General features: G+C 39.4%; 1 protein-coding gene across 3 annotated transcripts in view; it reads left to right on the forward strand.

Moving 5' to 3' along the window:
• Positions 1-1,332: 1,332 nt before the first annotated feature.
• rabep1 (rabaptin, RAB GTPase binding effector protein 1) overlaps positions 1,333-27,385 on the forward strand; it is a 34,804-nt gene continuing 8,751 nt past the window's right edge. Inside the window, exons 1-15 of one of the 3 annotated variants that reach the window (XM_036579839.1) lie at positions 1,333-1,476; positions 7,431-7,529; positions 7,848-8,051; positions 10,090-10,250; positions 12,418-12,537; positions 13,265-13,400; positions 14,598-14,776; positions 16,984-17,094; positions 18,345-18,809; positions 21,420-21,524; positions 22,240-22,356; positions 22,955-23,053; positions 25,314-25,454; positions 26,128-26,317; positions 27,220-27,231. In XM_036579839.1, coding sequence (XP_036435732.1) covers positions 1,431-1,476; positions 7,431-7,529; positions 7,848-8,051; positions 10,090-10,250; positions 12,418-12,537; positions 13,265-13,400; positions 14,598-14,776; positions 16,984-17,094; positions 18,345-18,809; positions 21,420-21,524; positions 22,240-22,356; positions 22,955-23,053; positions 25,314-25,454; positions 26,128-26,317; positions 27,220-27,231 — 2,185 coding nt within the window. In that variant the 5' untranslated portion in view covers positions 1,333-1,430. Of the gene's footprint in view, positions 1,477-3,147; positions 3,419-7,430; positions 7,530-7,847; positions 8,052-10,089; positions 10,251-12,417; positions 12,538-13,264; positions 13,401-14,597; positions 14,777-16,983; positions 17,095-18,344; positions 18,810-21,419; positions 21,525-22,239; positions 22,357-22,954; positions 23,054-25,313; positions 25,455-26,127; positions 26,318-27,219; positions 27,232-27,385 lie in introns of those variants that run through there. The other 2 variants (XM_036579841.1, XM_036579840.1) reach the window with 2 other exon arrangements.

A 27,385-nucleotide genomic window follows, 5' to 3' on the forward strand; every position in this document is an offset into this window, starting at 1 on the left:
TTGATCCTCTAATCTGGCCTTCCTGTTTTTGAGGCTTACCAGTGGCTTACATCATGTGGTAAACCTTCTGTTTTTTACTCTGGTGAAGTCTGTACTTGATTGTTGACTTTGACACAGATACGCCAACCTCCTGGATGGTGTTCTTGATCTGACCAACTATTGTGAAGAATTCTTCTGTCATCCACCACAGTTGTTCTCTGTGGTCTCCTGTGGTGGGGTCTTTTGGTGTTTCTGAACTCACCAGTGCATTCTTTCTTTTTAAGAATGTACCTGTTAGTTGATTTGGCCACACTTTTCTATGTTTTTGCTATCTCTCTGATAGGTTTGTTTTGATTTTTCAGCCTAGTGATGGCTTTCTTTGCTGGCAGTGAACCTCTTTGGACTTCATATTGAGAGTTAACAGCAAGATTCCAAAGGCAAATGTCACACTTGAAGTCAGCTCCACACCTTTTATCTGCTTAATTGTAAGTAAAATAATGAGGGAATAACACACCATGACCATGGAACTGCTGAGCAGCTAATTATTCAGTTATTTTGAGCCCCTACAAATGGAGGGATATGTATAAAAATAACTGTAATTTCTAGAAATTTCACTCAATTTGGATGTACACACCGTCAAAGTAAAGCATTTCAAGCTCATATTAATTATTTAAATTCAGCTCCAATATGCTGCAGTTGAGAGCAAAAATAAGAATAAACATTGTCAATGTCCAAATATTTATGAACCTGGCTGTATGATATTTGTGTCGTTGTGTGTCTTTACTCTTTTCTTTTTTGTACATTTTCCAGCCTCTAATTATCCCTCAAAATTAAACAGACTGTTTTTTGTTACTGTACCTGTAAGACATTTGCTATATGTAAATGACCTCTGTTCTGATTGGCGGCCCTGTATTGTGTACCATTCAAAAAGCAGTTTTGGCTGAAACATTCCTTAAAACTTCAATACAAATGGATGAGGCTTAACCAAGGTCCTTATAGGAAACTGATATATGCTAAACACGTGGATTGGTTTTTTGGCTTATTTAATGGGCTGATATCACAGTGAAAAGGACCCTACTGGTTTAATAGGTGACCAAATCTGATTCTTAATGCATTTGATGGTTTCCTAAAGGGATCTAAAGGTGGTCTCCGGTGGTCTCTCGGCTACTTGAGTAAAAGTAAAAGTATTTGATAAAACTCCATCCAAATTTTACTTATATAACTGAAAAGGGGTAAAATCGTATTCTTTTCTCACACATATACATCAAATAAAAGACCAAATTGTCCGTGAAGTGGCATACTAAATCCATCATCCGCTCTGCGCATGCGCGCTCCACGCTGTCTTCACCATGACGTCGCCCAGTCGGCCGTAGCCCTGTTTTATTTGGATCCTCCTCACAGCTTTTTTTGCCACACAGCCGGCGAATTAAACCTCTGCCCCCGGGGAAACCATGGCCGAAGAGGCCTCGGGATCCGCCCGGCCACCTCAGCTCGATGGTAAGTAGCTCTTGGGGTCGGGGGGAGTGTTATTTTAGAGTTTCTTTGCTCCTGTTTTTCCTCGCAGTAGGCCCGCTGGGCCTGCGCATCCTCGGGCTCGGCAGCAGGCTGCAGCCGGTCAGGAGTGCAGGTCCACTCAGCTCCAAAATGACACTTTTATGCTACTCTTATGGCACATTTAAGTTGTTTCCTGCTGCATATCGGGCGTGCAGGCCTTAGTCATGATGTTCAGCACGGAGAGGTTGGTCTGTAATGAGCAGCGTGGTTTGACATGATGCTTGTACACATTAGCTGTAGCATCACTCAGTACTGATCTGGGCAGCTCTGTTGAAGAAGTGAGTTAGTTAGCCAACATGCTAATATAGTGTCTTTGCAAGTGCAAGGAAAGCAGGCAGGGCTCCTGGTGAACCTTGACAGTATCGATTTTTAGAACTGAAGAGCTGTACAAAAGTCTGCTCGCACTCGGCAGATGATGTGTTGGTCGTTGTGAGGAGGTTTTAGCTTGATGAAGCCTGACAGGTCGAAGCACCTTTGCATTACTCACTTTAGGGATGCTGCTGCTTTGCAAGTTAAATAGCTAGAGTTCAGTGTCCTAAAGTACGATTTTAATGGGCTTGTCCTTTTTCTGTGCGTTTTCAGACGAGTACATTTGTGAGGAAAGGAGCATACTCTTTCCTCAGCACTGTTTTAGTGTTTCTCCAGAATATCCTGTCTTCTGTTTGGCTTCTGAATGGCTGGTTCATGATTCCTCTGACAGTATCCATCCATCTTGTTGCTCGCTGTCCTCTTGCTCTTTTAGCTTCAGCTCTTCCAAGCATAATGGTCTTTTTCAGTGAATTGATTCTTTTTGGAATATGCCAGAAATAAGACAGCTTTTAGTTTGGTTATCTTGGCATTGAGTGAGAGGTGAGGCTTGATTTGGTTGAGGATCCATTTGTTTGTTTTCTTTGCCGTCCAAGTTGCTCTCAAAAGTCTAAGTTCTAAGTCTATATTTTTCCAGTCTTGCTTGTTTATTGTCCAGCTTTCACCTCCATAAACTGTAAAGACTGTAGTGCAAGATTTTTCAGTATAAAAACTAAGAATGTCACCCTTCTAATGACATATCTTGAAGTCTAGTACTTACTTGAGGGTGGATTGGTCATATGACATCTGTGTTTAATGCATGCCAGGTACTCTTGTGAGCAAACATTACGGTAGAAAAACATAAAAATGACACACAATTGTTTATTCTGTCAAATGGATGAGACTGAGGGATGCAGTGCTGCAGTACAGGATTGTATATAACATGACAAATAACATATTAAATATGGATTATAGGCCAAAATGCCCTTTTAAGGAATTTCCTCACCTCATACTTCTACACTCAATATATTTTTTTTATAGACTGCCAGCAACTTTCACTTCTTTTTTTTTTTTGTCATTAATTCATAAAGTTAGAATACTGTTACTGAGGAACAATACTAAAACCAACTGAGGAAGGTTTTAGGCTAGTCAGCCCTCCTCTGGTAGTGTAAACCACTGCTATTGCAAGGCAAATAATGAAAACATGCAGAACAGTCATTCTCTTGTACATTGCACTCTGTTATTCAGCCCATAAAGTGTGCTGCTGATTGCATTGTTGTGACATTGATAAGAATGGCACACGTGTTAAGGTTGCCTCCCTGTGCTCATGTGGCTCGTTGTCTAAATTGCCCTAACGGCCCTTGACTTGTCTTTAACTTGCATTCATGTGATCGCTAACGTGATACTCAGTCTTACAAGCGAAACCTATAGGTATCCGCAAAATCTGAAACCTCTGCCTCTGCTTGGTTTAATGCTTTATCACATCAGTATAATGAGATGCCAAAGTAGTCTACATACAAGAGAATGACTGTAGTACAGCTTGTCTTTTGAATATTGGAGCCTTTTGTAGGAACGTTATTAATGGAACCACATTCATAAGGTAATTGTATCAACCTGTTTAATAATAACAGAAATTAATGTTGTATGCCATTTGGAATGACAGATAAAAGTATATTATGTATTCCTTGACTAAGCCTGATCTACAGTGGTACTGTGTGCCTTTGTTAATGCAGTTTTGTCAGTGCAGATGCACTAACTGAATGTTCAAGCACTTGCTAATCTTTGGAGTCAGTTTCACTCTTACTCCAGTATGTTTGTGATCTTCTTCATTCCATTTCTTTTTCACTAATATTCACAGAATGTAAATGAAGCTGGGTTGTCGCGTTTATTACACTGCTGCACTTAAAAAAAGTTTCTTTGCCTGAATCCACTTTACACTTGATCAAGTGCATAAACTAGTCTAGCACTCTGGTCTTTATTGTTATAAATCCTTTTAGATTCCCAATATAATCTTTATCAATTTTGCCATCTGTTGTTTGCACAGTTTTTGCAAGTCAAGCTTGATAACAGTACCTGTCAACGGACTAAATTTAAATGTAGGCTAAATGCAAATGTATTACTGTGAAGAAGCTTATGCGTAGTTTCTTTCCTGTTAGATTAAGCTGATGTACAACGTAAACCTAACCTGACCAATAGCCCACTAACCGGTGTTGTGCTTGTCAGCTGCATGCATTGCGTTGCTCTACGGGGCCCTGTTCTGCCACATTTTTGTTGGAAACCTATACAGGAATACACAGCTGTACCAGGTATGTTTGGGTGCAGTGTTTTTAGACTTGTGTTTTAGATTGTCTCTGTTGCTGTATTGTGTCGGCAAGCCTTACTGCATGACCATCATTTCTGTAATAGCTAATTATTACTACTTATTAGCCAGGTTAATAGTTTGCATTTTAAACTAAACTAAGTTAAACTAAACTAAGATTTGGTGGTTTAGATGCAGGTATCTCATGTTTAACAGTGGTTTTTGTGTGCCTTTGGTTAATCATTGGCTCTATAAACACAGTACCTGGCGGCCTGCTTTAGTTTAATTATGTACAAACAGTGCAGTCCATGTGTCCTTCTTCCTTAATTAGATTAATTAATGTCTAATTGAAAAAGAGTAGGACTGCATGAAAACCATTCATAATCATTACAGATGTTAAACACTGCCTTGTAACGCTTTAAGCTTGTGTTAGACCAGATGTTCCCAACTACCGGGCCAGGAACCAGTGCAGGATGGTGGATTTGATACCAGTCTGCAGCAGTGCGGCAGTAAGCAAGGGAGAGTTAATCACTGCAGAAATTGACTATTAATGTAATTATTATGATTAATAGAGTTTTTTTTTTTTTTATTTAAGGCTGAATTCCTTCCATCAAAGTTTATGGAATTTTAAACACACTGGCATACATCTCTTGTCTGTATGTGAGTGTAGAGGGTTGCTATTGGCTGTTTTGAGCTGCAAGCTAACATAAACGAAGAAGTCAAAAATGAATATACTGACAGATGTTTTATTGGGGCACCAAGTGCAGAAGCTCTGTCAAAGACAAAAACCAAGATGAGGGAGAAGGAGCATCATTTAGTCAAAAAAATTGATGACTGTGTATCAACGCTGCAGAAAAAACAACAGAAAAAAGGAAAATATAAGGCAAAAAAATCGTTGCTAGATCTGTCCAAAGGAGCCACACAATCAGAAAAGGAGAGCCACATTTACAGCAAATCACCAAAAGTCTACCAATTTAGGAAATATCTCCTGGCTTATTCAGCACGTTCCTAAAATGTTGCCAGTATAAAGTGATGTGTTCTAACCTTTCTGTGTTACTTGATGTAGCCTTTTATGCCAGGCGCATACAGCAGCCAGTGTAGCAGTGTGCTTACAGTTTAGTTTCACTTAGTTTTTTTGCCTCTTGCCACAGTAGAAGCTTAATGGGGAATGATGATTGGTTGGTGGGCCTGCATAGGCTAATCATATGCGTTGTGGCATTAAGACATATTTCAAAATAGTTTCTGTTACACTTCTATCTATTAAAACTGACAAATACATTCTTAGCATGATTGAAGAGGCGTTTTTGCTCACTGACTGAGTGACGAACTGTTGAGGAACGTAGCTAGTCCTCAGTTGGCCTGCCAGCCGGCATTTGTTTAATAGAAGAAAACAAAGTAGTAGAAAAAGTAACATAGCTAGCGTTAGCTTGCAAGCAGTGTAGCAGGGGCAGCGGCAGAGAGGAAAGGCAGCGTTAGGTAAGCTAAACGCCACAGCTTTAGCTTACCTAATGCTGTGTGGTATGAGAAGCCGGTGCCTGAGTCCCAAGTGCCGAGAGTCTGATGCCCGACACCCTTGGTGCTGAGGGGCGGCAAGAGTTCGAGTCGGCGTAATTAAGGGGAGAGTAGCCCCTAAGTGAACTTTTAATGAATGGTAGCTAATACTGCATTCCTTGTTTAAACAATCACTTAATTAGCCTTGCTCCCCCACCCAGCGGCCAGCTAACAGTGATTTGCTTTCTTGGACTGGATTTAGCTTATGAGATGGTGAGAGGCATTTTAAATGATGAGATGGTCTGTTTAAGATTGGTACAGATTCGTTTTTCGAGTAACTACCTCACCGCTGGTCAGTGATGCATCAGCTTCTTATTTTGGAACATAAGCATAGTTTTATTTTCTTGGAGCAGATTGCATGTCTAGCTAAAAATTTTAAAAAGCCAATTTTGGACCATATGTTTGGGAGCTGGTTAACTTCCCTATGGGCTATGTTTGTTTATTGCTGCCCCAAGCACTCAAATTGGCTTGATTGTAAAAATGCACATACTGCTACAGCCTTACAATAGTAATACTGAGTCTCCAAGTGTGGGGTGTTGGGTTTGAGGGGTGTCATGGGTTGACAACTGTGTCCCCCTTACTTTTAAAATGTCTGCTACCCTCCAGCATTTTTTACCAGAAGTTGTAGAGGAGAGAGTGTGTGGCCTGGTGGTCTGGCAAATCTGTGCTTGTGTAGTGTTGTTTTTTATTTTATGTAAACAAATGCGAAAGGCTAAACCATCGATCTAACAATAACTGGTAGATTTTCAACACTGCTGTCAAGGACAGTGGAGTGTTTCTGTTGGTTGTACTAAAGCTAGCTTAGCTAGTAGGCTAGCAGCTCCACCTGTGCAGGACTGGTCTGACTTTGTGTCACTCATGCACCACTGGCGCAAGTTTGGAGGATCTAAAATTTTTAAGGAGTGGAGTTGAGTGACTGGTGCTAGAGTTAAATCCATTCTGAGGTGTGTGGAGTGGTTAGCCTGCTAGTACTAGCAGCAGAACCACCCCAATCTACTGTTACAGTTAATACTGCTTAACAGTTGTTGTTGGACTGTGGTTTAACATTTATTGAGTGATATATTAACATTATAAACATTCAAGTCTCAATAATGTTACTGTGGGAGCAGATGTGTTAGTTTTTGCTCTGCTCTGTCATCTGTTCTTTGATTGCCGTCAGATGAAGCCCCCTTTCCTAGCATGCTGCAGGCACCCTGATGGGCCCACTGACAAGTGCAAGGTTTTAAAAAAAACAGTGCAATCAACTGGTAAAATGGAACATTTCTGCTTTTGTTTCCTTGTTATTTTATGCTTTTAAAAATGTTATTTTAAATATTCAGCTTACTGTTTTATAACTACAGAAACATGGAATCATTTTTTTATAACCAAAAAAAACCCAAAACCATATACCAGGGTAATATATTGTGATGGTGGGCAAACTTTGTTTTGGTTTCTTGGTTTCTTTCCTTTGAATATCTACATAAAGCAGTTATGATGTAACCAAATGTATTAAACATGTTTTGATGTGAAATGGAGAATTCTAGACTAAGCAAGTCAAATGTTTTCTTAATGATGGTGAACAGAAGTCTGAAGTATTTAATGCCTCCAAAAACTACATGTATTACAAATAACTGTTGCAAATACATTGCTGGATGCCTGAGGCATTGCTTTATAGTAGTTTTGAGAGTTTTTGCCCAAAACATTTTTTTTTTTAAACATTCATGGAGAAGAGGTGCATGTATTGTAAGGGAAAGTATTCCTCAAAGAAAAATTACTTTCTCAGAATCGGAGCGGGCTGAGTTCCTGAAGCTCAAACAGCAGCTGGAGATGGAGTTCAATCAGAAGCGGGCCAAGTTCAAGGAGCTCTACCTGTCTAAAGAAGGTGACTGTGTATCTCTGAATTTTGTCAGTGTTGTGACTGTCATTACTGGCTACTTTGTAGAAATTCACACCATGTTCAGTACATTGTTTAGTTTTGCAGCATCAGTTTTATAGTTGCTGTAAGCAATGAGTAAATGCATAGGCTTCAAAAAAATCCTTGATAGACTTCTTAATGATGCATTTCAGTTAAACTTACAGTTAGATGTAAAATGTATAAAATTGTAAAACGCAGACGAACTTTGAGGTTCTGAGGTCTAACTGGCTTACTTTCAGCACTGCCCCTCCCTAATACTTGCTTTTGGATCTCCTTTACTCTCAGAGGAGCTGAAGCGGCAGGCTGCGTCTCTGGAGAGCGCCCAGGCAGAGCTGAGCCGGATGCAGGCCCAGTTGGCTGAGGCCAAAGCAGAGATGGAGAACATCAAAGCTGTGGCCACCGTCTCTGAGAACACCAAGCAGGAGGCCATTGACCAGGTCAAGCAGCAGTGGCAGGAGGAGGTGGCCTCCTTACAGGCCATCATGAAGGGTAAGTCTGCATCGAAATCAGGTAATGCTTCTGTGGGATTTCTTCTTGTTTTACTTTGGCCTGATCTGTTTGTTGGCTCTCATCAGTAAATGTGGGGATTCTGGTTTATTTTCAAAGCAGTAGGTTATGCAGTTGTCTGAATTACCGATTTTAGTAGTTCACAAGTACTTGCAGACAGTTCAAGCAAAGACCATTTGATCATGCATGGTATCGATCAGTTGACCTGTTCGTCTTTCACACACAAATGTGTTCTTGTATAGCAACTGTTATGAGATTGTAAAAGATTTACAGAGCGCAACTCCAGCTGCTTGTATAAGGGGGGTCATCCTGCCCACCCAGAAAGCGAGGCCAATTGTGCTCTCTTGGACTCTGGCCATAGATGGCTGTAGCATCACCAGGGATCAAACTTGCGATCTCCTGATGATAGGGCCAACACTTAGACGGTTGTGCCACCCTCACATATATTCTTGATATATAAACGTATTATCCGACTCCTACTTTGTGTTAAAATACACTTAACATTAAATTGAATTGAATTATTTATTAAAATCAAAGCAATGTAATAATTAGAACTGAGCAATACAACGATAAGTTATCGCAATAAAACTTTCCTTAATGGAAATATATGAAATGTTAGATAAATGTTAAATATAAAAGACCAATCTCACACTTCCACGTCCTTGCGACAGCCCTGGTGGCATTTTCTACTGTAAGGAAAGCAACACTACTCTGTTGTCACTATAAAAGGATGCAGTTCCACATTTTTCAACATGATTAGATGGTGGGGGGGGCGTGGAGAGGATGGCCAATGTTTTACAGTTTAAGAGGCAGGACCTAAGTACGTATGATAGCCAGCATTTCATGGAGTCAGACACACTACTCAAAAACCACTGGTTAATGTCTGAAACATGGAATTATACGTTCATATTTAAAAAAAAAAAAAATAGGTTCTGTGATCCATTTGGCAAAGTCAGTTACTTTGCCATTGTTTTATTGCTCTTCTGCCATTATTAGCAACAGCTCATGCTGCAAGAACAATATGAGCCACTGGCAAGAGTCAGACGTTAAAACTGGCAGATTATGTGGACTGTAGGGCACTCACGTGCAGTTAGGGGAAGAGGAAGTTTGCGCTGAATTACCTCATTTGATATGGATCATTTGTAAAAATGTTTTCCCACCAGCCTCAACCTGAACCAAGGGCCGCTTAAAAGAGCATTTGTTCATTTGTTGACAGATCTAAAGAAGTTTGATAGGTCTGTATCACTCATTGGAAAGCACGCTACATATTGACAGCTAGGAAGAACGAGAAGCTAATTAGCCTGTTTGACCAGTTTAGGTCTTTTGACCGCTACATTGCAATTATTATATGGCATTTAATAATCAGGTAAAATTTCATGATTGTGACACTGTTGATAGATTGATTTATTTTTGTGTGTAATCAAGGTTTTTAGGGATAAACATCCCCATGCTTCACTAAGCAAAATTTTTACCTGCTTCACCTTCATTGCTAAATAGCTAAGCTGATTTTGTAGCCTATGTGATTAGCTCCTGTGCCATGGCTGCAGGTGCAATTACTTTACACTTTGCAAAGTAATTTAATAACATTTCTTTTTCCTTGTTGTACTTATACCATATACTGATGTTACGGCATAACTTTGACCTTTCTCACACAATAAATAAATAAATAAAAATAATTTCAAATTAGTAGCACTTATTTAACAAAATATTTTGACAAAAATTGAGTTTTGAGAAAATTAAAATTTCTCTTATGATTAATTGAGATTTTTGCCAACATTGTGTCAAGCTTGTTCAAACTAGCAACAGTTGCTACAACACATTTTTGTTTGGTCATAAATTTGGTCATAAATTGATGCAGCCTCACCACAGTTACTCCAAAGTTGCAAACAAAGATCGACCCGACACTTCACAGATGTTTCTGATTGCAGCTTTTAGCCCTGTATTGACCTCACATTATCAGGGGACATTGTTTTTGAGCACTTTGTGAATTTACTTATTTATAATTTTTTTTTTTGTGTAGACACAGTGCGGGAGTATGAGGTGCGATTCCACCAGCGGCTGGATCAGGAGCGCACTCAGTGGGCACAGTACCGCGAGAATGCCGAGAGAGAGATTGCTGAACTCCGTCGCCGCCTCTTGGAGGGCCAGGTGGAAGAGAATCTGGAGAATGAGATGAAGAAGGTCTGTCCATCCTTCATCTTGTCACTGACTAACAGAGGAGTTAAACTCTAGCCCTAGATAGCCCTGCAGCGTTTAGGATTCTACCTTATTTAACACACCTGATTACTCTTCGTTGTGTATAGAGGCCAGAGGTTGTTTCCCAGACACATTTTAAATTAAGACAGAAAGACACTTTAATCCTGAATAGTTAAGGCTGCATAGTTGAACTTCAGCTTGCTTACGTTTGGACTGTAATGATCTGAATAAGCCAAGATATGATTGGTGTCCAAATTTTGCTTCTTTAGTTTAGTGCTGAAGCTACAAAGCTAACGTTGCTAACAAACAGTAGAAGTCAATAGTCACCCAAATCTTTTTCTTAAATACGTTCCCGAGAACTTCCCTCAACCTGCTCAAACCATGCCCAGGTCTTCATTATGGTTGCACAGACTTGTGCAACCACCTATTTTCACCTCAAGGCCCACCTGTTTATAACTTATTACTCATCTTTACTATAATTAGGAACGACATCCATCAGATGCCAATACAGGCAGATCATGCAGACATACGTGCTGCGGTAAGAAGAGGAAAGCATACTCTGATGTTGAGTTCTGTTGTTTGGTGTGGGGAAAAAAGAAAAGCGTTCCCAACAGCAGAGAACTGAACCAGGTTTTATGCAGAAGTGGACCAAGACATGTTGCTTTTTGGAGGACTTAAGTGTGGACCTGAGTATGAGTGGAGTAGACAGCCAAACATTTGATAGTTCCACACTGCACTGGGTAGTTGTCTATCTCTGTCTGCCTAACGTTAACTTGCACGTCGGTGACTGTGTTGTCTCAAACTGACGACTTCTAATTAGCCTTAGATTAGCCTACCTACATTGTTTCAGATTTGATTTTTTTTTTTTCATTTTATTATTAATGGAATCACTTGTCCACTTTTTTAACTTTTTTGTTTTTCACAAATGTTATGACTTGTCGTGCTGTTACTGGTCTACGAACTGCTGCCCCCCCCACCTGGGCCCGCAGACCACTAAAGAGTGACTAGCTGACCCTATTTTAAGGCACTGGACTATAAAAACGAAGTGAAGTATACAATAGAACAAAACCTTGCAGTGTAGCTAAACACTGCATCCACAGAATAACTTTTTACACAGGACCGTTAAAGCCAACAAGCTGTGGCTGTCCACAGCATTCAGCTTCATGTTCATTCAGTTCTTTGTTCATTTTTATGATTTATAAAGTCATAATTTTTATGATTCACGGTTCAATGAAAAAGATTTTGTGTTTGTGGTTGTCTGTGGTTCCACACCTCCAAAGTTCAGACTTAAAAGTTGGTTGCATTTTCTGCTTCTCATGATCAACAATCAGAAACACTTTCAGTAATGTTGATGTTTGGACTCAAGTTGCCAGTTCATTGTTTTGGAACACCAGCAGCTTCTTTGTTTGATTTGCAGTTTTTCTTCCTTTTTTGTCTGTTTCCTTATCAGTAACAGCTTCTTGACCGCTACACAGGCTTTTAGGCCCATAGCACTGAGTTGTCTTCGCACAGTGGAAGGATGCACAAAATATCTGTGGATTCTTTCTGAAGCAAGGGTGGAAATATCTCCTGAAAATTAATTAATTGTACTTAAAGGCTGTTTTTACTTGAAATTAAATAAATATAAGTCAGTATAAAATGAGGCCTGGGTTGTAAGCATTGGGAAAACTGATGTAATTGCCTTTTAAAGGTTAAATGCAAATAACTACACTTAATCATTGTTCGGTAAACCACACTTAGACAAAGATTAAAGGACCAGTCAGAAAGTTCCAGCAGCTGGTAGGCCGTTTAGTCACTGCTACAGCTGCTTCTGGTGACCTTTTTGTCTTTGTGGCTTATTATCGTTATGCTATTCATGATACCGTCATCAATCAGTACAAACCTACTTTGTATTGCAAGTCATGCTTTGTTAATGTAACTGTGGTGGTGGTGAAAATCTCTTGAATCTTTTGATTAAAGTTTTTCCCCCCTTTTTCAGTACTTTATTCCGGATTTGTTGCAGCATTGAGCTTGACCAGTGTAATGTGTTTCCACTAAAAGCACTTTTAAAGAAACTGGTTTAACGGTAGACAGGTTTTCTCAGAATAACACTGTCTACAGACAACGAAGAGCGATTTAGTGGAAACCACGTTTTGAATGTGTTTCCCCTCAGGCTCAGGAAGACGCAGAGAAGCTTCGTTCTGTGGTGATGCCAATGGAGCATGAAATCGCAGCACTGAAGGCCAAGCTGACGAGCTCTGAAGACCGGGTGAAGGAACTGGAGGCCGCCAAGGTCAGCATGAGTGGTCGCATAGAGGAACTGAGAGTCAGACATTCTTTTCATGGCTTTATTATTAGATGTATTCACCAGCTCATTTGGTTTTGAAACATCTTGCAGCTCATGTTTGTTTTGACCTTCTTTTTAGTTTCCTCAGAGTTCTTGTTCAAAAGTATTAAGTTTAAATGTGTCAATTGCCAAAACATACCAGTGGTTCAGTTCCACAGAATGGAGTTGTAGGAATACATTTGTGTGAGAAGTAGTAAAGCAATAAGCTGCTCAAAGCTGCGCATTACAAATGTTCCTACCGATAAAGGATGTTACACATGATGCAAAGCAGAGCAAAACCCAAAGCAAAACTGGGGTAAAATCACTCACTTTTTGCCTAACTAACTTATTGCTTCATACTAAAGCAGCAACAAAATACAATATGATGAAATACACTAATGTTTAAAAAATTATTTAATAAACAGTTCTGGTTCACTGTGTAGTTTGTCAGCAGTAGACTATGGTTGCTAAGCAAAATAATATTGAAAATTGGTCCATCAATAACACAGTTGTTGTAGTAACTTGGTACATTAGTGCAGAATTCAGTTGATTTGGACACACGTTTATGTTGAGTAATTCACAGCAGTTACAAACGTGGCTTAGCCAAACAGATTTTATAACTTGAACTGTCAGTATTATAATAATTTTGGTGATTTTGACTATATAATACAATTTCATCTGTCTTCCCTCACAGGTGAAGGAGCTTAACCACGTTCTGGAGGCGGAGAAGTCGTGCCGGACTGACTTGGAGATGTACGTGGCTGTCCTCAATACCCAGAAATCTGTCCTCCAAGAGGATGCGGAGAAACTTCGGAAAGAGCTCCATGAAGGTGCACAGTTAGTGTTGTTGCAATGGCCTTTTCTTTGAGGTTTGCCTCCCTCAGTTTATTCCACAGCTTTAAAGAGAGACAGTATGCCAGTTTTTTTTTATTTATTTATTTATTTTTTTATTATAAAAGTGAATACCAGTCTGTCCTTGCCCTATAATATAGATTTTATAACATTGTTGATAAGGCTAAATGATTATTTGTTTTTTATGTCAAAATAACAAGAACTGCAATTATATTCATATCCTGTACTATTCTAAGTTGTCTTAACAAGTTTCAAGTGAGGAAATTGAACCTTAACATGAACTAGCGTTCTGGATCGGCGCACTACATCAGCCTTACGCTCGGAAGCTCTTAATGTGCTGGATGTTTTGGCAATAAAAGGCATTTCTATTAGTCAAACTAATAGAAAATAATTGCTGTATTGGTCAGCAATTAGATATATTCCTCTACATAAAGATTGTTAATACTGTAATGAGCCCAGAAATGTCAAACAGCAGCACCCTTGAGTCAAAGTAAACATAAACCTGAACAACTATTACATGTTCAGCATAAACTTGAATTGTTGTTGTTGTTGTTGTTGTTCTTATTACTTTAGTGTATAAATAATAGTAGCCATGCTAATAATAATAGGTATTATAACCTATATGCTTCTGAAAATTATTGTTGATATATAAATATTGATTTTATTATTTTGAATTTAATTTATTATTATTTAAACTTAAATTTAATGCTTTAAAATATTGCTAATAAAATGACTTATTATTATTAACGGTAATGATTAAAATACTGGTAGTTGTTAAATAATTATGAATGTTATTATGCGTAGTTTTTGTATTATTTATTTGGTGTATTGTGATATCATTGTGATATTCTGTGATATTAAGTTGAGATCATATCGCTGACCACTGTGTTTGTGTACAGTGCTATGCACTTGCCCCATTATTGAAATGCAGACATTACAGCGTAAAAGACTTCACTGTAAAGTCAACCTAATCTCCTAATTTCGGACAACATGTTCCCGAATAACTGCATAGAAAGATCTAACATATAAAATGTCTGCGCATGCATGTAATCAATTTACAGTAAGCAGCTGAATACGGAATGCCAGACAGCCACAGTGCGTCTTTATCATCTGCTGATCAAATGTAGATCATCCCCGGGGTTGGAGTCTGACCTAGTTGATGTGTCTCTGTACAGTTTGTCACATGCTGGAGCTGGAGAGGCAGCAGCACAACCAGCTGAAGCACACCTGGCAGCGCGCCAACGACCAGTTCCTGGAGTCACAGCGGCTGCTCATGCGGGACATGCAGCGCATCGAGAGCGTGCTGTCCTCAGAACAGCTGCGGCAGGTCGAGGAGATGAAGAAAAGAGACCAGGTACTGATTCCAGATTAGCTCTAAAAGAGAAGACATCGTGAGGGTTTTAGTGGAAGGACTTATTTCTTTTAGAGTTGAACTGCAGCTCCTGTCCAGCACATTTACATATTACCACTCATTCAGCCTATAGCAGTTTAGCTCCACCCATTCACGGCAGATTTATCTTTAACACTAAGTTGTTTTTCCGTCCAGTCTACTTTTTGAATGAGGCACAGTTCAGTGAGCCAGTCAGAACAGAGGTGATTTACATATCAGGCTTTTCCATACAGTGATATGAAAAAGTGTTTGCCCCCTTCTAATTCCCTCTATTCTTGCAATTTGTCACAATAAATGACCTTTACATAGAATGTGATATAAAACAAGGAGAACATGAGAAAACAGAAAACGTTTTTTTTATTGAAAGAAAAAAGTTTTGCAATATCTGTATCACCCTTGTGAAAAAGTAATTGGCCCCATTTAATTCAATAAGTAGATTTGCCACCTTTAGCGGCAACACCTACGACTAAACTGCCCATTTAATGTCCTGCCACAGCATCTCATCGGGGTCCAGGTCTGGTCATTACAAAATCTTAGTGTTGTTTCTTCTGAGCCATTCAGAGGTGGACTTGCTCTTGTGCTTCAGATTGTTGTCTTGCTGCATAACCCACTTGAGCTTCAGATTACAGACTGATGACTGGATGTTTTCCTGCAGGGCTTTCTGCTGGAGAGCAGAATTAATGGTTCCATCAGTTATGGCAACTCACCCAGGCCCTGAAGCTGCAAAGCTTCCCCACATCATTGCACTACCACCGCTATGTTGACTGTATGAAGTTTTGAATGAAGAGTACTATGTTAGCTTTTTGTCAGATATTACAGGGTCCCCTGTCTTCCAAACAGTTCAGTTCATCAGTCCATGGAATGTTATTCCAGAAGGCTTTGGGGGTCATTAAGGTGTTTTTTGGCAAATGTGAGACGAGCCTTTATGTTCCTTTTGGTCAGCAGTGGTTTTCACCTTGCAGCTCTCCCATGGAGACTGTTTTTGCCCTGTCTCTTTCTAAGGGTGGAGTGATGTTATCTGAGGTGAGTGAGGCTTTAGCTCCTTAGGTGTTCATCTGGGTTTCTTTGTGACTTCCTGAATGACTCATTGTGGTGCTCTTGGAGGAATTTTGCCTGGCCGCTTCTGGAAAAGTTCACTACTCTTCTCCATTTGGAGATAATGATTCTCACTGTGGTTCATTGTAGTCCCACAGCCTTAGAAATGGCTTTGTAACTCTTTACAGACTGATATATTGTTCTTTCTCAACTCTTCTGGAGTTTCTTTTGATTGTGGCATCGTGTGCTGCTTGTTGAGACATACTTTAGTGACACGCACTTCGGATTACTGGAACGGTTCTAAAGTGTTACAGATATGTAAAAATAGAAGAAATCAGGAAATGCTTTTTGCAGCACTGTACAGTATACAGTAACAAAACAGCCTGTTAAATTCTAGGGGCTAAAGAGGTTGGAAAATTTCATGTACAAGTGAATTTTGGCTGTTTTTGGTACCTAAAAGTACATAGATGTCGTATGTGGAAATCACAGAAATAAAGATAAAATACAAGAAAAGTGTGGCGTGAGGGATATTTTACTCAGAAAAGGTAATATGGTTGACTACATATATAAGCTACTGGTAGACTAGTTGGCAATGCTTGGATTGTGCTAATTAGCCTGGTGTTCTCTTAAGCCATTAAATACTTTCCCTTTCAACCAGTTTTACTTGTTAATTTTGAGTGGAAATCCCCTAACTGAGGAACACGCAAATTTGAAATTGAAACCAGTTTTAGCATTAATTATTGATTGTGGCATACTTCCATCATATGTGTGCTGTCCTCCTAACTTAACAATTGAACAAGAGTGGGCCAAAATTAAGAAGCACCCTCAAAAAAAGCACATAGATTGAAATGCACACCAAAGAACATGCCTACCATGTGTCCATGCAAAAGATGGAACAGTTGCTGAGCTGGGTATGGATAGCAACTGAAAATGTAAATAATCCAAAACTTCAGAGTGAACCTTAGAACCTTACACCCATAGGAATAACATGGAACCCTTAAAAAAAACAGACAAACCACATTTTCTCATTTCTGTGAATTATTTGAATGTATTAAAATTGTGCTTTAATTTTTTGCGTATTTATGTATGTAAAATATACATATGTGTGTTTGTGTGTGTCCTAAATGTCATTATAGGAGGAGGACGAGAAGCAGCGGATAAATCAGGCTAAAGAGGCCGGTGAGGACGACAGCACAGAACATGCAGAGGCAGCAGAGGACTCCCTTCTCGGACTTTCCATAGAGGAGGTACCAAAAAAGTAACACACCACTCAAACGTTGCCAAGTAGGAGAAAGCAGGACACAACCTGGCATGTTTTGTTTTTTGTTAAATTAATTTTAAATATATTTGAGGAATTTTTTTTTATATGCAAGCAACCTACACATCTCTGCTACAAATAAATTTAAACTTTTGTTTTCAGCACCTACTGTTTATGAACAATTTATTTCAAAAGCAGAGTGAATGCAAACATTACAGCACACGCCATAGAGAGTGTTAATTGTAACAGATGAAGGGCTGCTTATAACAGGAACCAAAAACTTTCTGAACCAGACATGCTTTCCAACCTAAATATGTATAAATAGTAAACATGATCAGTGAGAAGAGGCAGTGTCAAATGTGTCGAATTCATTTTTGACCACAATGTAGAACAGAAAACATGAGCGTGATAAAAATAGAACAATACATTTTATTTACATGACAAGTATAGTGCATTTTTTATGAATCTGTGCTTAACAACTTCCAAAAAAAACTGTTTTGAGTTTATATGGGTGGATATGGACTAAAAACAGCCTGGCTAGGTTAAACTGTGAATTGTTTACATGTTAAAAAATTGAGCTATTTTACAGCCACTGAGAGGGAGATTAAAATAATATAGATGTAAGTCGTGACTTACACAAACAACTTAGTAACTTCAAAATGCTTGAAAAGTGAAATCTTGAAAAAATATTTGTCCTGTTACTTTAAAAAAAAAAAGAAAGATGGCTTTACTATTTGAATATGAGAACATCATGAAAAGCACATTCTCCGTGAACCTTTTTAACAACGTAAAATATCCATGTTACTTTTTACCCATGTTAGTTTGTGGCCCCTTCTCAGGTTAAATGAATAATTTACAGAAAATTAAAATTATCCTGTCCTGCAAATGAAGTTTGTCAGCTTCATGCCATTTTTGGTGTCTGAAGTTTTATTCTGTAGTTTTGCGCTGGAGCTACAAGGCTAATATAGCTGATAAATTATGGAAGCTTATATGTAAATACATGCTTAATTCTAAATTGCATGCCTTAATGTTTTTTTTTGCCTAAATTTGCTATTTCACTTTTACCCCAAACATAGTTGATCAGTAAAGACATTTTTTGACTTCAGCTCATTAGGTTTTAGTCTATTTAATTTTTCATTGAACAATTCCTTTAAACAAGACTAATGCAGCTGTTTTGATATCGATATTATATCATTCTTTTAAAAGCATATGTCCTCTTTATGTCTTTTTCATTGGCAGTCTCACCTCAATCACAGCATCCACAGCTCTTTACACTCACTGGATGAGGACACCCCAGGCCGCCCGGACTCGTCCGACCCCTACAAAGACGGTCTGCGGCGGGTCCAGTCTACGGACAGCCTGGGCTCCTCTGGCAGTGTCTTGCAGCCCCAGGGCCTGGGCGGTCACAACCATAAAGCCAAATCGGCCAGCAACTTGGATGAGTCGGACTTTGGGCCGCTGGTCGGTGCTGACTGCGGAGGCTTCGAGAGCCCCGACGTCTCGTCCATCACTTCACTGCAGCCAACTCCGGGCCATTTCCTGCTCACCAAGGACCAGGAGAAGGCTATCAAGGCCATGACTCCAGAGCAGGAGGAGACTGCCTCACTGCTCTCCAGCATCTCTCATTGTCCAGATACAGCGTACCTGCCTCCGGCTGGCTACCGCCTGGTCAGCGAGACGGAGTGGAATCTGCTTCAACAAGAGGTAAGGGGCTTGTTCACTATAAAGTCTGGGTTGGTACAATGTTGCTGGCTGATAGAATAATCTGTTATACAAATAATGTATGTGATGAACATGATTACAAAATTCAAATTTGTACAGTTCCATAAATACTTGGACTATGACAAAGTTTTTTAGTTGTTTAACACAGCATATTATAGTTCAAATTAAAAGAACAACTGTCGTGCGTGACCACGTGGTGGTGTGTGTCCCTGGTGAAGAAAAACCCCTTCACAACAGTTGGCCAGATTAAGAACATCCTCCAGGAGGTCTGTGTATCTGTGTCAAAGTCAACAATCGAGTGATGATTTCACCAGAGTAAATACAGAGGGTTTAAACCACGAGATGTGAACTATTGGTGAGCCTCAGGAAGACCAGATAAGAGTTCGCTAAAAAAGCATGTGCGGTTCTGTGATAATAACATATGGACAGTTAAGACAAAGATCAACTTGTATCAGAATGATGGGAAGAGGAGAATATGGAGAAGGGAAGGATCTGCTCATGATCCAAAGCATATTACCTCATCTGTCAAGCATGGTGGAGGTAGTGTTATGGCGTTGGCATGTGTGGTTGCCAGAGGAGCTAATTCCCTTGAATTTATTGATATGACTGCTGACAAAAGAGGCAGGATGACGTCTGAAGTGTATAGGGCTCTATTGTCTCCTCAGATCCAGCCAGACTTTGCAGTGCAGATGGAAGTAACCCAAAGCATACTATGAAACTAACCCAAAACTTTCTGGATTCAAACAAGTGGAATGTTCTGCAGTGGCCAAGTTAATCACCTGAACCATCTAGTCAAGCATGAATTTCACTTACTAAAACAGTATTGCTGTTCAAAAAAATTGGAAACACTTGTCAATATATTTTCTATATATTTATGTATTATCCTATATATTAATTTTCTGTGCAATAATAAGTGATCATTTTTTATGTTACGTTCAATATTTCAATCATTGTGTAACAAGAAGTTACTCTAGAAAAGATTTGATCACTTCTTCTGGGAGTCTTTTTTTGTGACTTCATGATGTTTTAGCTTTCTCAGTCATTTAAGAATCATTTGCAGCTCTTTTTAGCATCTGGTTGGTGATGCTGTACAGGACTAACATATAATAATTTAGTGTTTGTATTGCAGTTTGTTTGTTTGTTTGTTTGTTTGTTTGTTTGTTATGGAAAGAATGGATTTGTAATATTTGAACAGAAGTTCCAAACTTCCATGTGGTAATATAAACTAGGGGCTTTCTATTTTTTTCTGCAGTCCAAATATAAGCCAGACATTTTCCTCAGTGGAATCATATAAACATATATACATGAAGAGCTGCATGTTACTGCCAGCTTTGTATGTAGGGGGCAGTTGTGGGCTGGAGGTTAGGGAACCAGCCTTGTGGCTGGAAGGTCGCCAGTTCGATCCCCTTGGCTGACAGTATGTGACTGAAGTGCCCTTGAGCAAGGCACCTAACCCCCAACTGCTCCCCGGGCGCCGTGGATAGGGCTGCCCACCGCTCCGGGCAAGTGTGCTCACTGCCCCCTAGTGTGTGTGTGTGTGTGTTCACTAGTGTGTATGTGGTGTTTCACGGATGGGTTAAATGCGGAGGTCTATATCCAATGTGTTCAGACACAGTTGGTCACAAAAAAAAAAAGGTATGCATGTGGTGTACACCAGTTAGACTGACTTTCCTCAGTGTCCTCGTAAAAAGTACAAATACATAAGTCACAACTACTGTTCCCTCAAAAGCCTGTTTCACACATACTACCTTTGTGTGTTGCTTTTCATTTTGGCGCTTATGTTAACAAGCTAATGTTATCTTAAACCTAAGATGTGGAGCCTACGTTATGAAAATCAATGAGTGAAACAGAAAACAGAATGTAAATTCAATTTCTTAAATTCTTGACTGTGTGCAAATGAAATACTATGTGTAGTGTTGTGAACACGTGTGTTTATATGCCCTTTTACAAATTATATTTTATTGAGCAGTGTAACTGATTTGACTCTCTATCCATTTGGTAAAAGGATGTTTGTAGAACTTGCTTGCTGTGGCTCCGTAGCATAAACGCTGTATATGTGAATAACCATGAGGTGTAGAAGTCATGTTGCCGTGGTGCTCCTGCCATTCAGAGGTACTATGTGTGAAACAAGCCTAAGAGCTCATTGGAAGAGTTAGTACTGAAGAAGATGCAGTTAATTTTGGCCAAATGAGCTCTTGGAGAGAACAGTAGTCATTACCCATGACAGCTGGGTCTTGAATCTAACCAGAGTTTAACACTCGAGTCAACCGTTCAAGCAATACTTGTCATTAATGAAAACTGTAATTACTTGAACTGGGTATGTTGTCTCTTGAAACTTCAGACCCACACTCGGCCTTTTGTGAAGTGTAATTGAAAGGAACAGATTTGGATATTCAGTTGATTGGCTTTCTCTAATGTGTGTGTGTCTGTGTGTGTCTGTGTGTGTCTGTGTGTGTCTGTGTGTCTGTGTCTGTGTGTCTGTGTCTGTGTGTGTGTGTCTGTGTGTGTGTGTGTCTGTGTGTGTGTGTCTGTGTGTGTGCCTGTGTGCGTGCATGTGCGCGTATGTGTATGTGTTGTGATTTTGGCATGCAGCTGAAGAACGCAGGGAGGAAGTTGGGCCGGCGGTGCGACATGTGCTCCAACTATGAGAAACAGCTTCAAGTCATCCAGGGACAGGAGGCAGAGACACGAGATCAGGTTAGTTTATTGCTCACCATTTACTGGAGAAGCCAGCCATATTTCATACGAGCAACTTGAGACCTTTTGTTGATTTATAGATTTGGATGCCCAGAGAGAAAAAAACATGTATCTTAATTATTTCGTTGCAAAGAGAAAGATGGAGAAAGTAATGAAGACTCCCATCTTGTTCCCAGCTGTGTGTTTAAGATGCACCTTGAGGTCACACTAAGCTAATGTTATCTTAAACCTGAAATTATTATTATTGTTGTTTTGCTGTATTATTTCAATGCAATTACTTAATTACAAAGTTATACATAGTTCCATAATGAATTAAATTTGCATCTGATTTATATTCTGTATCAACAGGTTGAGTCTGCACTTTGAGTTTATTTTGATGTCAAACATTGATCAAAACAGCAAAAATGCAGTGTTTTTTATCTGCAAATCAAGAATGTACACACAATGTTAACTTTACAAAATTTAAATTATAGTAAAATATCTCCTTCTATTTACAAACACAAATATGGCGTTGACTGAAATTTTAGAATCTTCAGTGCTTCAGACTAAATTTCTCATGATTGTTTTTAATCAGCTATGAGAGAGTAATAATTTATATCAAATTACAACTTGTTTTGTCATTGCTGATTATATGAATCATGTTTGTTTACACATGCAACATTGAAAATTGGGGTTGTATATTGTTGAGTCAGTCCAAGTTTTTTGCTTCCATTAGGTGAAAAAGTTGCAAGCCATGCTTCGGCAGGCCAACGATCAGCTGGAGAGGACGATGAATGAGAAGCAGGAGTTGGAAGACTCAGTGAAGCAGGGCAATGAGGAAACCACTGTTAAGGTACAACATTTTCAGCAGATACAGTTGACCCATTCTGAACATTAGCTGTAAAAAGAAAAGATTGGATAATTGCAGTATGGGAATGTCTCCTCTGACCACTTTGTTAGCAGTAATTAGATCTTATACACCCACAATGCACAATGTTGTCATAAGCATTGAAGTTTAGTGGATTACTGGATTATTTTTGCCAGAGGTGTTCCTATAATGAATGTAATTTGTTAGCAGGACTTGACTGGCTGATTCATACAGAATAAATGGTTTCTCCAAATTCCCATGTTTGTCAGCATCACACCACAGGACACCACATTACCTTTTTATTAGCGGTCTTTGCCAATTACAGAAGTCGCTCCACAGTTATTACTGTTAGACTGTTACAAGCTATATATACTGCAGGTTTATACTGGATTAAAATCACTCCACATTTATTACGTTCAGACTAAAAATTATGCTGCAAATTCATACTGGACTTAAGTCATAGATCTTGTCAGTAATCGCTTATATTACAGTATCCTCCCAGGTAAAAACTAACCCAGTTCAAATAGGGATTTAGTCTAGTTTAGTTTAGACTAATGATGTCTATATTGATCATGTTCTGCAGGTCACAGCACTTATGCAGAAAGTCCAGGACTCAGAGTCTACACTGAGTACTCTCCAGCAAGCCTTCAGCCAGGCCAAGAGGAACACTCAGGAACAGATGGTATGTCAAGATCATATACACACACACTGATTTAACATTGCAGTGACTAAAAAAAGAAACACAGCTGTGCTCATGTTATGATGCTTCTGATTCAGTTTAAATTTTTTCTTGCTGTTGTACACATCATGTTCAAAAGATTGTTCTTTACGGGTTCTTTAGTAAAGGCTGTGGTTCTGTGAAATTGTTCTTCAGATTATTGGAGAACCATTTCACCGTGCAAAGAACCATTTAAGCATGAAATGGTTCTATATAGAACTCAAAGTTGTAAATACGAACGTTGCATTTATTAAAATAAATACTGAAGAAGCATTTTTTTTTTAAGTGTGTATAAAGGTATAAAAGATGAAAACTGGTCTGTAACCATTTGACCCAGTTTGGTCACATTTTGATTACATGCATGACATTTATATATATAAAATCATCTGACCACCTGTTAGTCAGCACAGCGGACGCTTGTTGGCTTTCACATTTGATGGAAAGCCATTTTCATTCTCTTGGACTGCTTGGGTTGCATCTGGTTATAATCTGGTGTAGACCCATAAAAGTGATTTATTAGATGCTGGTGTGTAAAGAATGCAGTAAATATACAGCTAATTGCAGAGTTACTTTTGTGGCTTGGAGATCACTGACTTGTAAGAGCCGCTGCTGTCAATACGTGTTCCAGATAAACATCACTCCAAATCCAGTGAGTGCTTTTATAAGCGCAGATGACTGGCAAAAAAGTAGTGTTGAATTGATACCAGAATTTTACACTTTGGCACAGTATTGATTTTTAGGCAACAAATTAATAGCCTTAATTATTGCTTTAATAACCAAATTAGTATCTAATGCAGGCTGTTATTAACATTATCTAGCAGTTAGCGAGCTAACATAGTTAAAATTAATCACGTCTTGTTGGAGCTCTGTATTAATGTTATAAATGATAGAGGCTTCTGAATGAATAACCAAACAACTATAACAACAGCTTGGTAGCTATCTAACATTAAGTAGCCATTACCTCATGTTAAAGCTAATTACCCTAGCTGCAGTAGTGGTTTAGAAAATTTTTAAAGCTGTTTAAATGGTTCTCATGGCCGTATTCTGCCATTGTGTGTTGGTGTGGACTCCTGTGCTTGACTTTATTTCCTCAAATTTGAGTCATTGTCATCTAAACCTGTTTCAGTGTAGCTTCTGTGAGTCAGAGTCAAACCTGTTCTGTGGTGAGCAGAGCTATTAGCATGCTAATGCTAACCAGCTTCTCTCTCCTAGTTAGCAGCACCGGTTTCGGTAACTGATGCCGATGACATTTAGAGAATAAAGAATCTGAGAGCACAACGCTGAGTGACTGGTGTTGGAGTGACGCTCGGAATCAAACATGATTCGTGTGTATGTGTACGTTCTGGTTCTGATTTAGCACCAGCACAGCAGATGGAAGAACAAACCTTAATCGGTCTCATGGGTCTGCATCAGGGTGGAATGGGCATAGTATGGTCCTGAGAATCGTTTGGCTCTACAGTGGAAAAGAGGCCATTAAGTCATCCCACTGAATGGTTCTGCCGCCCCGAGCGCAGGTGGCTAATGTGGAGAAAGCATTACCTGCAAACTGCATTCATGTAGAAATTCCAGGGGATCGGTTAATCTACGTGCTCATAACCGTTTGGCCCTGCAGTGCAAAAGAGGCCTTTCATCAGACACTGAAGTTTGGTGTTACTTTTTAGCACAGAAAAGCTGTGCAACTCTATTGAAAAGTCTACTTTGCTGCTGTTTTTTGGTATGTTCAAAACTGTTCAGCTCTCTTGAACAAGAGAAGTCAACTGTAGTGTAATTCGCAAAAAGGCCTCTGGAGACCATACTTTAAATACCGCAGATATGATAATGCTTTGCTTTAATGGGAAAAAAACACTCCCAGGTAATGCTCTACGATGAAAAGGGCTCACTAACTGGCATCACAGGCTCTGTTGCTGGGAGAGGCGCAAACATACCAGGACACTGGCATCCAAAACAGGTCTGGGTGGAGCAAAGTGAAAATGCAACACTTTTCCTGTAGTGTTTTTTAGCATATGTGTGACTCTTAGTTAGTAACATCAGTGGAAGCCACAGTTACAATCTACGTATGCAGTTTTCCATATCAGGGTCTTGTCCTCAGAATGAAGACACACAGTTGCCTAAAATTAATTCAACTGAGACTAATGCCCCTTTAAGGCCAAATGGCATTTTCCATTTGAAATATTTTGAAGTTTTCGGTTGTATAGCTGATCTTTTGTGGTGTGTATGTGTTCAGTCTGTGTTGCTGCAGTCCCGGGAGCAGGTGGCGGAGGAACTGAGCAGGCTGCAGAAGGACAATGAGAGTCTACAGGGCAAACACAGACTGCACATCGCCCTGCAGCAGCAAGAGGACTTCCACATGCCCACTACCGTCCAGGTACTGCAGAACACCATGGAGATGAAACTAGTTCTGGCTTTTAGCTGCTTCTACCTTATTTAGCATTTGCATTCAATAAACATTTTATTATATTGGATAATTTTTCTTTTATTGTACTGAATAAACAATATGTCATATGAGCTGCATTGCCTCAGGTCAAACCATCGCTTTTACAAAAAATGAAGTGATGCACAATTTTTTTTCCTTACTCCAGATGTATTTGATAAGCCAAGACATGTTTGGTGCCTTAAGTTTGCTTTTCGATTTTTGCACTGGCTCTCTTAGAGTAAAGTAGCTAACAAGTGAGGGAGGTTTATAGCCTTCCAGTTAGCATCTGACAAATCATCACACATTTGCCTCAGACAGTTACTAAATGCTAGTTTTATGTCAGAATAAGTAAACTCAAATACACTTGCTTGTGTAGCTTCTGACACTGTATGACTTACTGTTGGCCTCGTTATGTTATATTAGTTTTGTTGCTCTAGTACAAAAAAAAAAAATACAAACCTTGGACACCAAACATGTCTTGGCTGATTGTGTTTGGGGAGGGGAAAATTGTGTAAGTTTGATTTTTGGCCGGACTGAAACAGATATTTTAAATTATTACTCTTCCTGCAGTAAAGAAAAATCCTTACATCAAAAAACTCCACTTCTAAGAATCTGCTCTCTTTAGGAACTACAGTCGTTGGTGCTGCAGTTCCGGGAAGACATAGTTTCGGCACGTACGGCAGCAGAGCACCTTGAGGAGAAACTGAAGGCAGAAATCTTGTTCCTAAAGGAGCAGATCCAGGCAGAGCAGTGTCTCAAAGAAAACATGGAGGACACACTACAGCTGGAAATTGAGGGATGCAAAGAGGAAATAGGTGAGTTGTCATTGCCTCAACATACTAGACCAGAGGAATTTATCCAGTCCACCTTTTTGTTCTGTTACAACTTCTGATGCTCCAAAGCTAAGTAGTCAAGGCTCTGTAGCCATGGAGAGTGTATCACAGAGCAACGTTTCTTAGCAAAGCTGCGTAGTTTAAGTAAAGAGTGAAGCTTGAATGGCCCATATCATGGAAAACTAAATTTTCATGTTTTAAATTAGAGTAAACTAAGCTGCAAAACAGCTCTTTTTGAAATGGTTACAAGAACCAATGTATTTATTTGTTTTCACCTATTCAGCCTACAACAGTTTAGCCCTGCCCATCCACAGTCAGAACGATTTAAATATATCGGTCTTCAGGGCAGAATAACAAAAACAACCTGTTTAGTTCTAAGGAATAAAGAGAGGCTGGAAAATTGTCATAGTACATACAGAAAATGTAGGCTATGGGCCCTTTAAGTTTTCTGGCTAATAGACCAATACATCTTTGTGAAATACCCATCAGGTTAGCTGATGCCATTGTGCTGGGGCTGGCTATGGGTCAGGAAATTGGTTGAAAGACTAGACATAGTGACCAAAAAGTTCTTATCTAGCTAATGAGGAATGAAGAGGAGCTTCAGAATCCAGCCAGCAGTCAGACCAAGAGACGTTGTTTGAATTGGCACTGAGACGGAGAATTCCTTAGTCCTAAAGAGAAAAATCTTCTGGTTTTAGCTGGAGTCCAGTGTCTTTTATTGAGGTTGCGGTCAAGCCAGGCTTATTTGAAAAGCAATGTGTTCTGTTTTGTTTTTTGTTTTGATGTTAAACTCCAAAGGCAGATTTACTTCCTCTTGTCTGCTGATTCAAAACTTTTTTTTTCCCCCCCCTTTCCCTCTATCTGCATTGGTGACTTGTGTTCAGACATCCTGGAAGGTATGATTCACTGGCTGACTGTAGTCCATGTGTGTCTAGGCTGTCTGTCTCCACCGGTAGTACTAATGTCATTTTAACACTCACTGTAAACAATGTAACAAAACATTCACGCCATGTAAGCACCCTGCATTTGGTAGCAGCAGCACTGCTTGTA

The sequence above is a fragment of the Colossoma macropomum genome, unplaced genomic scaffold (genome assembly GCF_904425465.1).
Source record: "Colossoma macropomum unplaced genomic scaffold, Colossoma_macropomum, whole genome shotgun sequence".
NCBI lineage: Eukaryota > Metazoa > Chordata > Actinopteri > Characiformes > Serrasalmidae > Colossoma > Colossoma macropomum.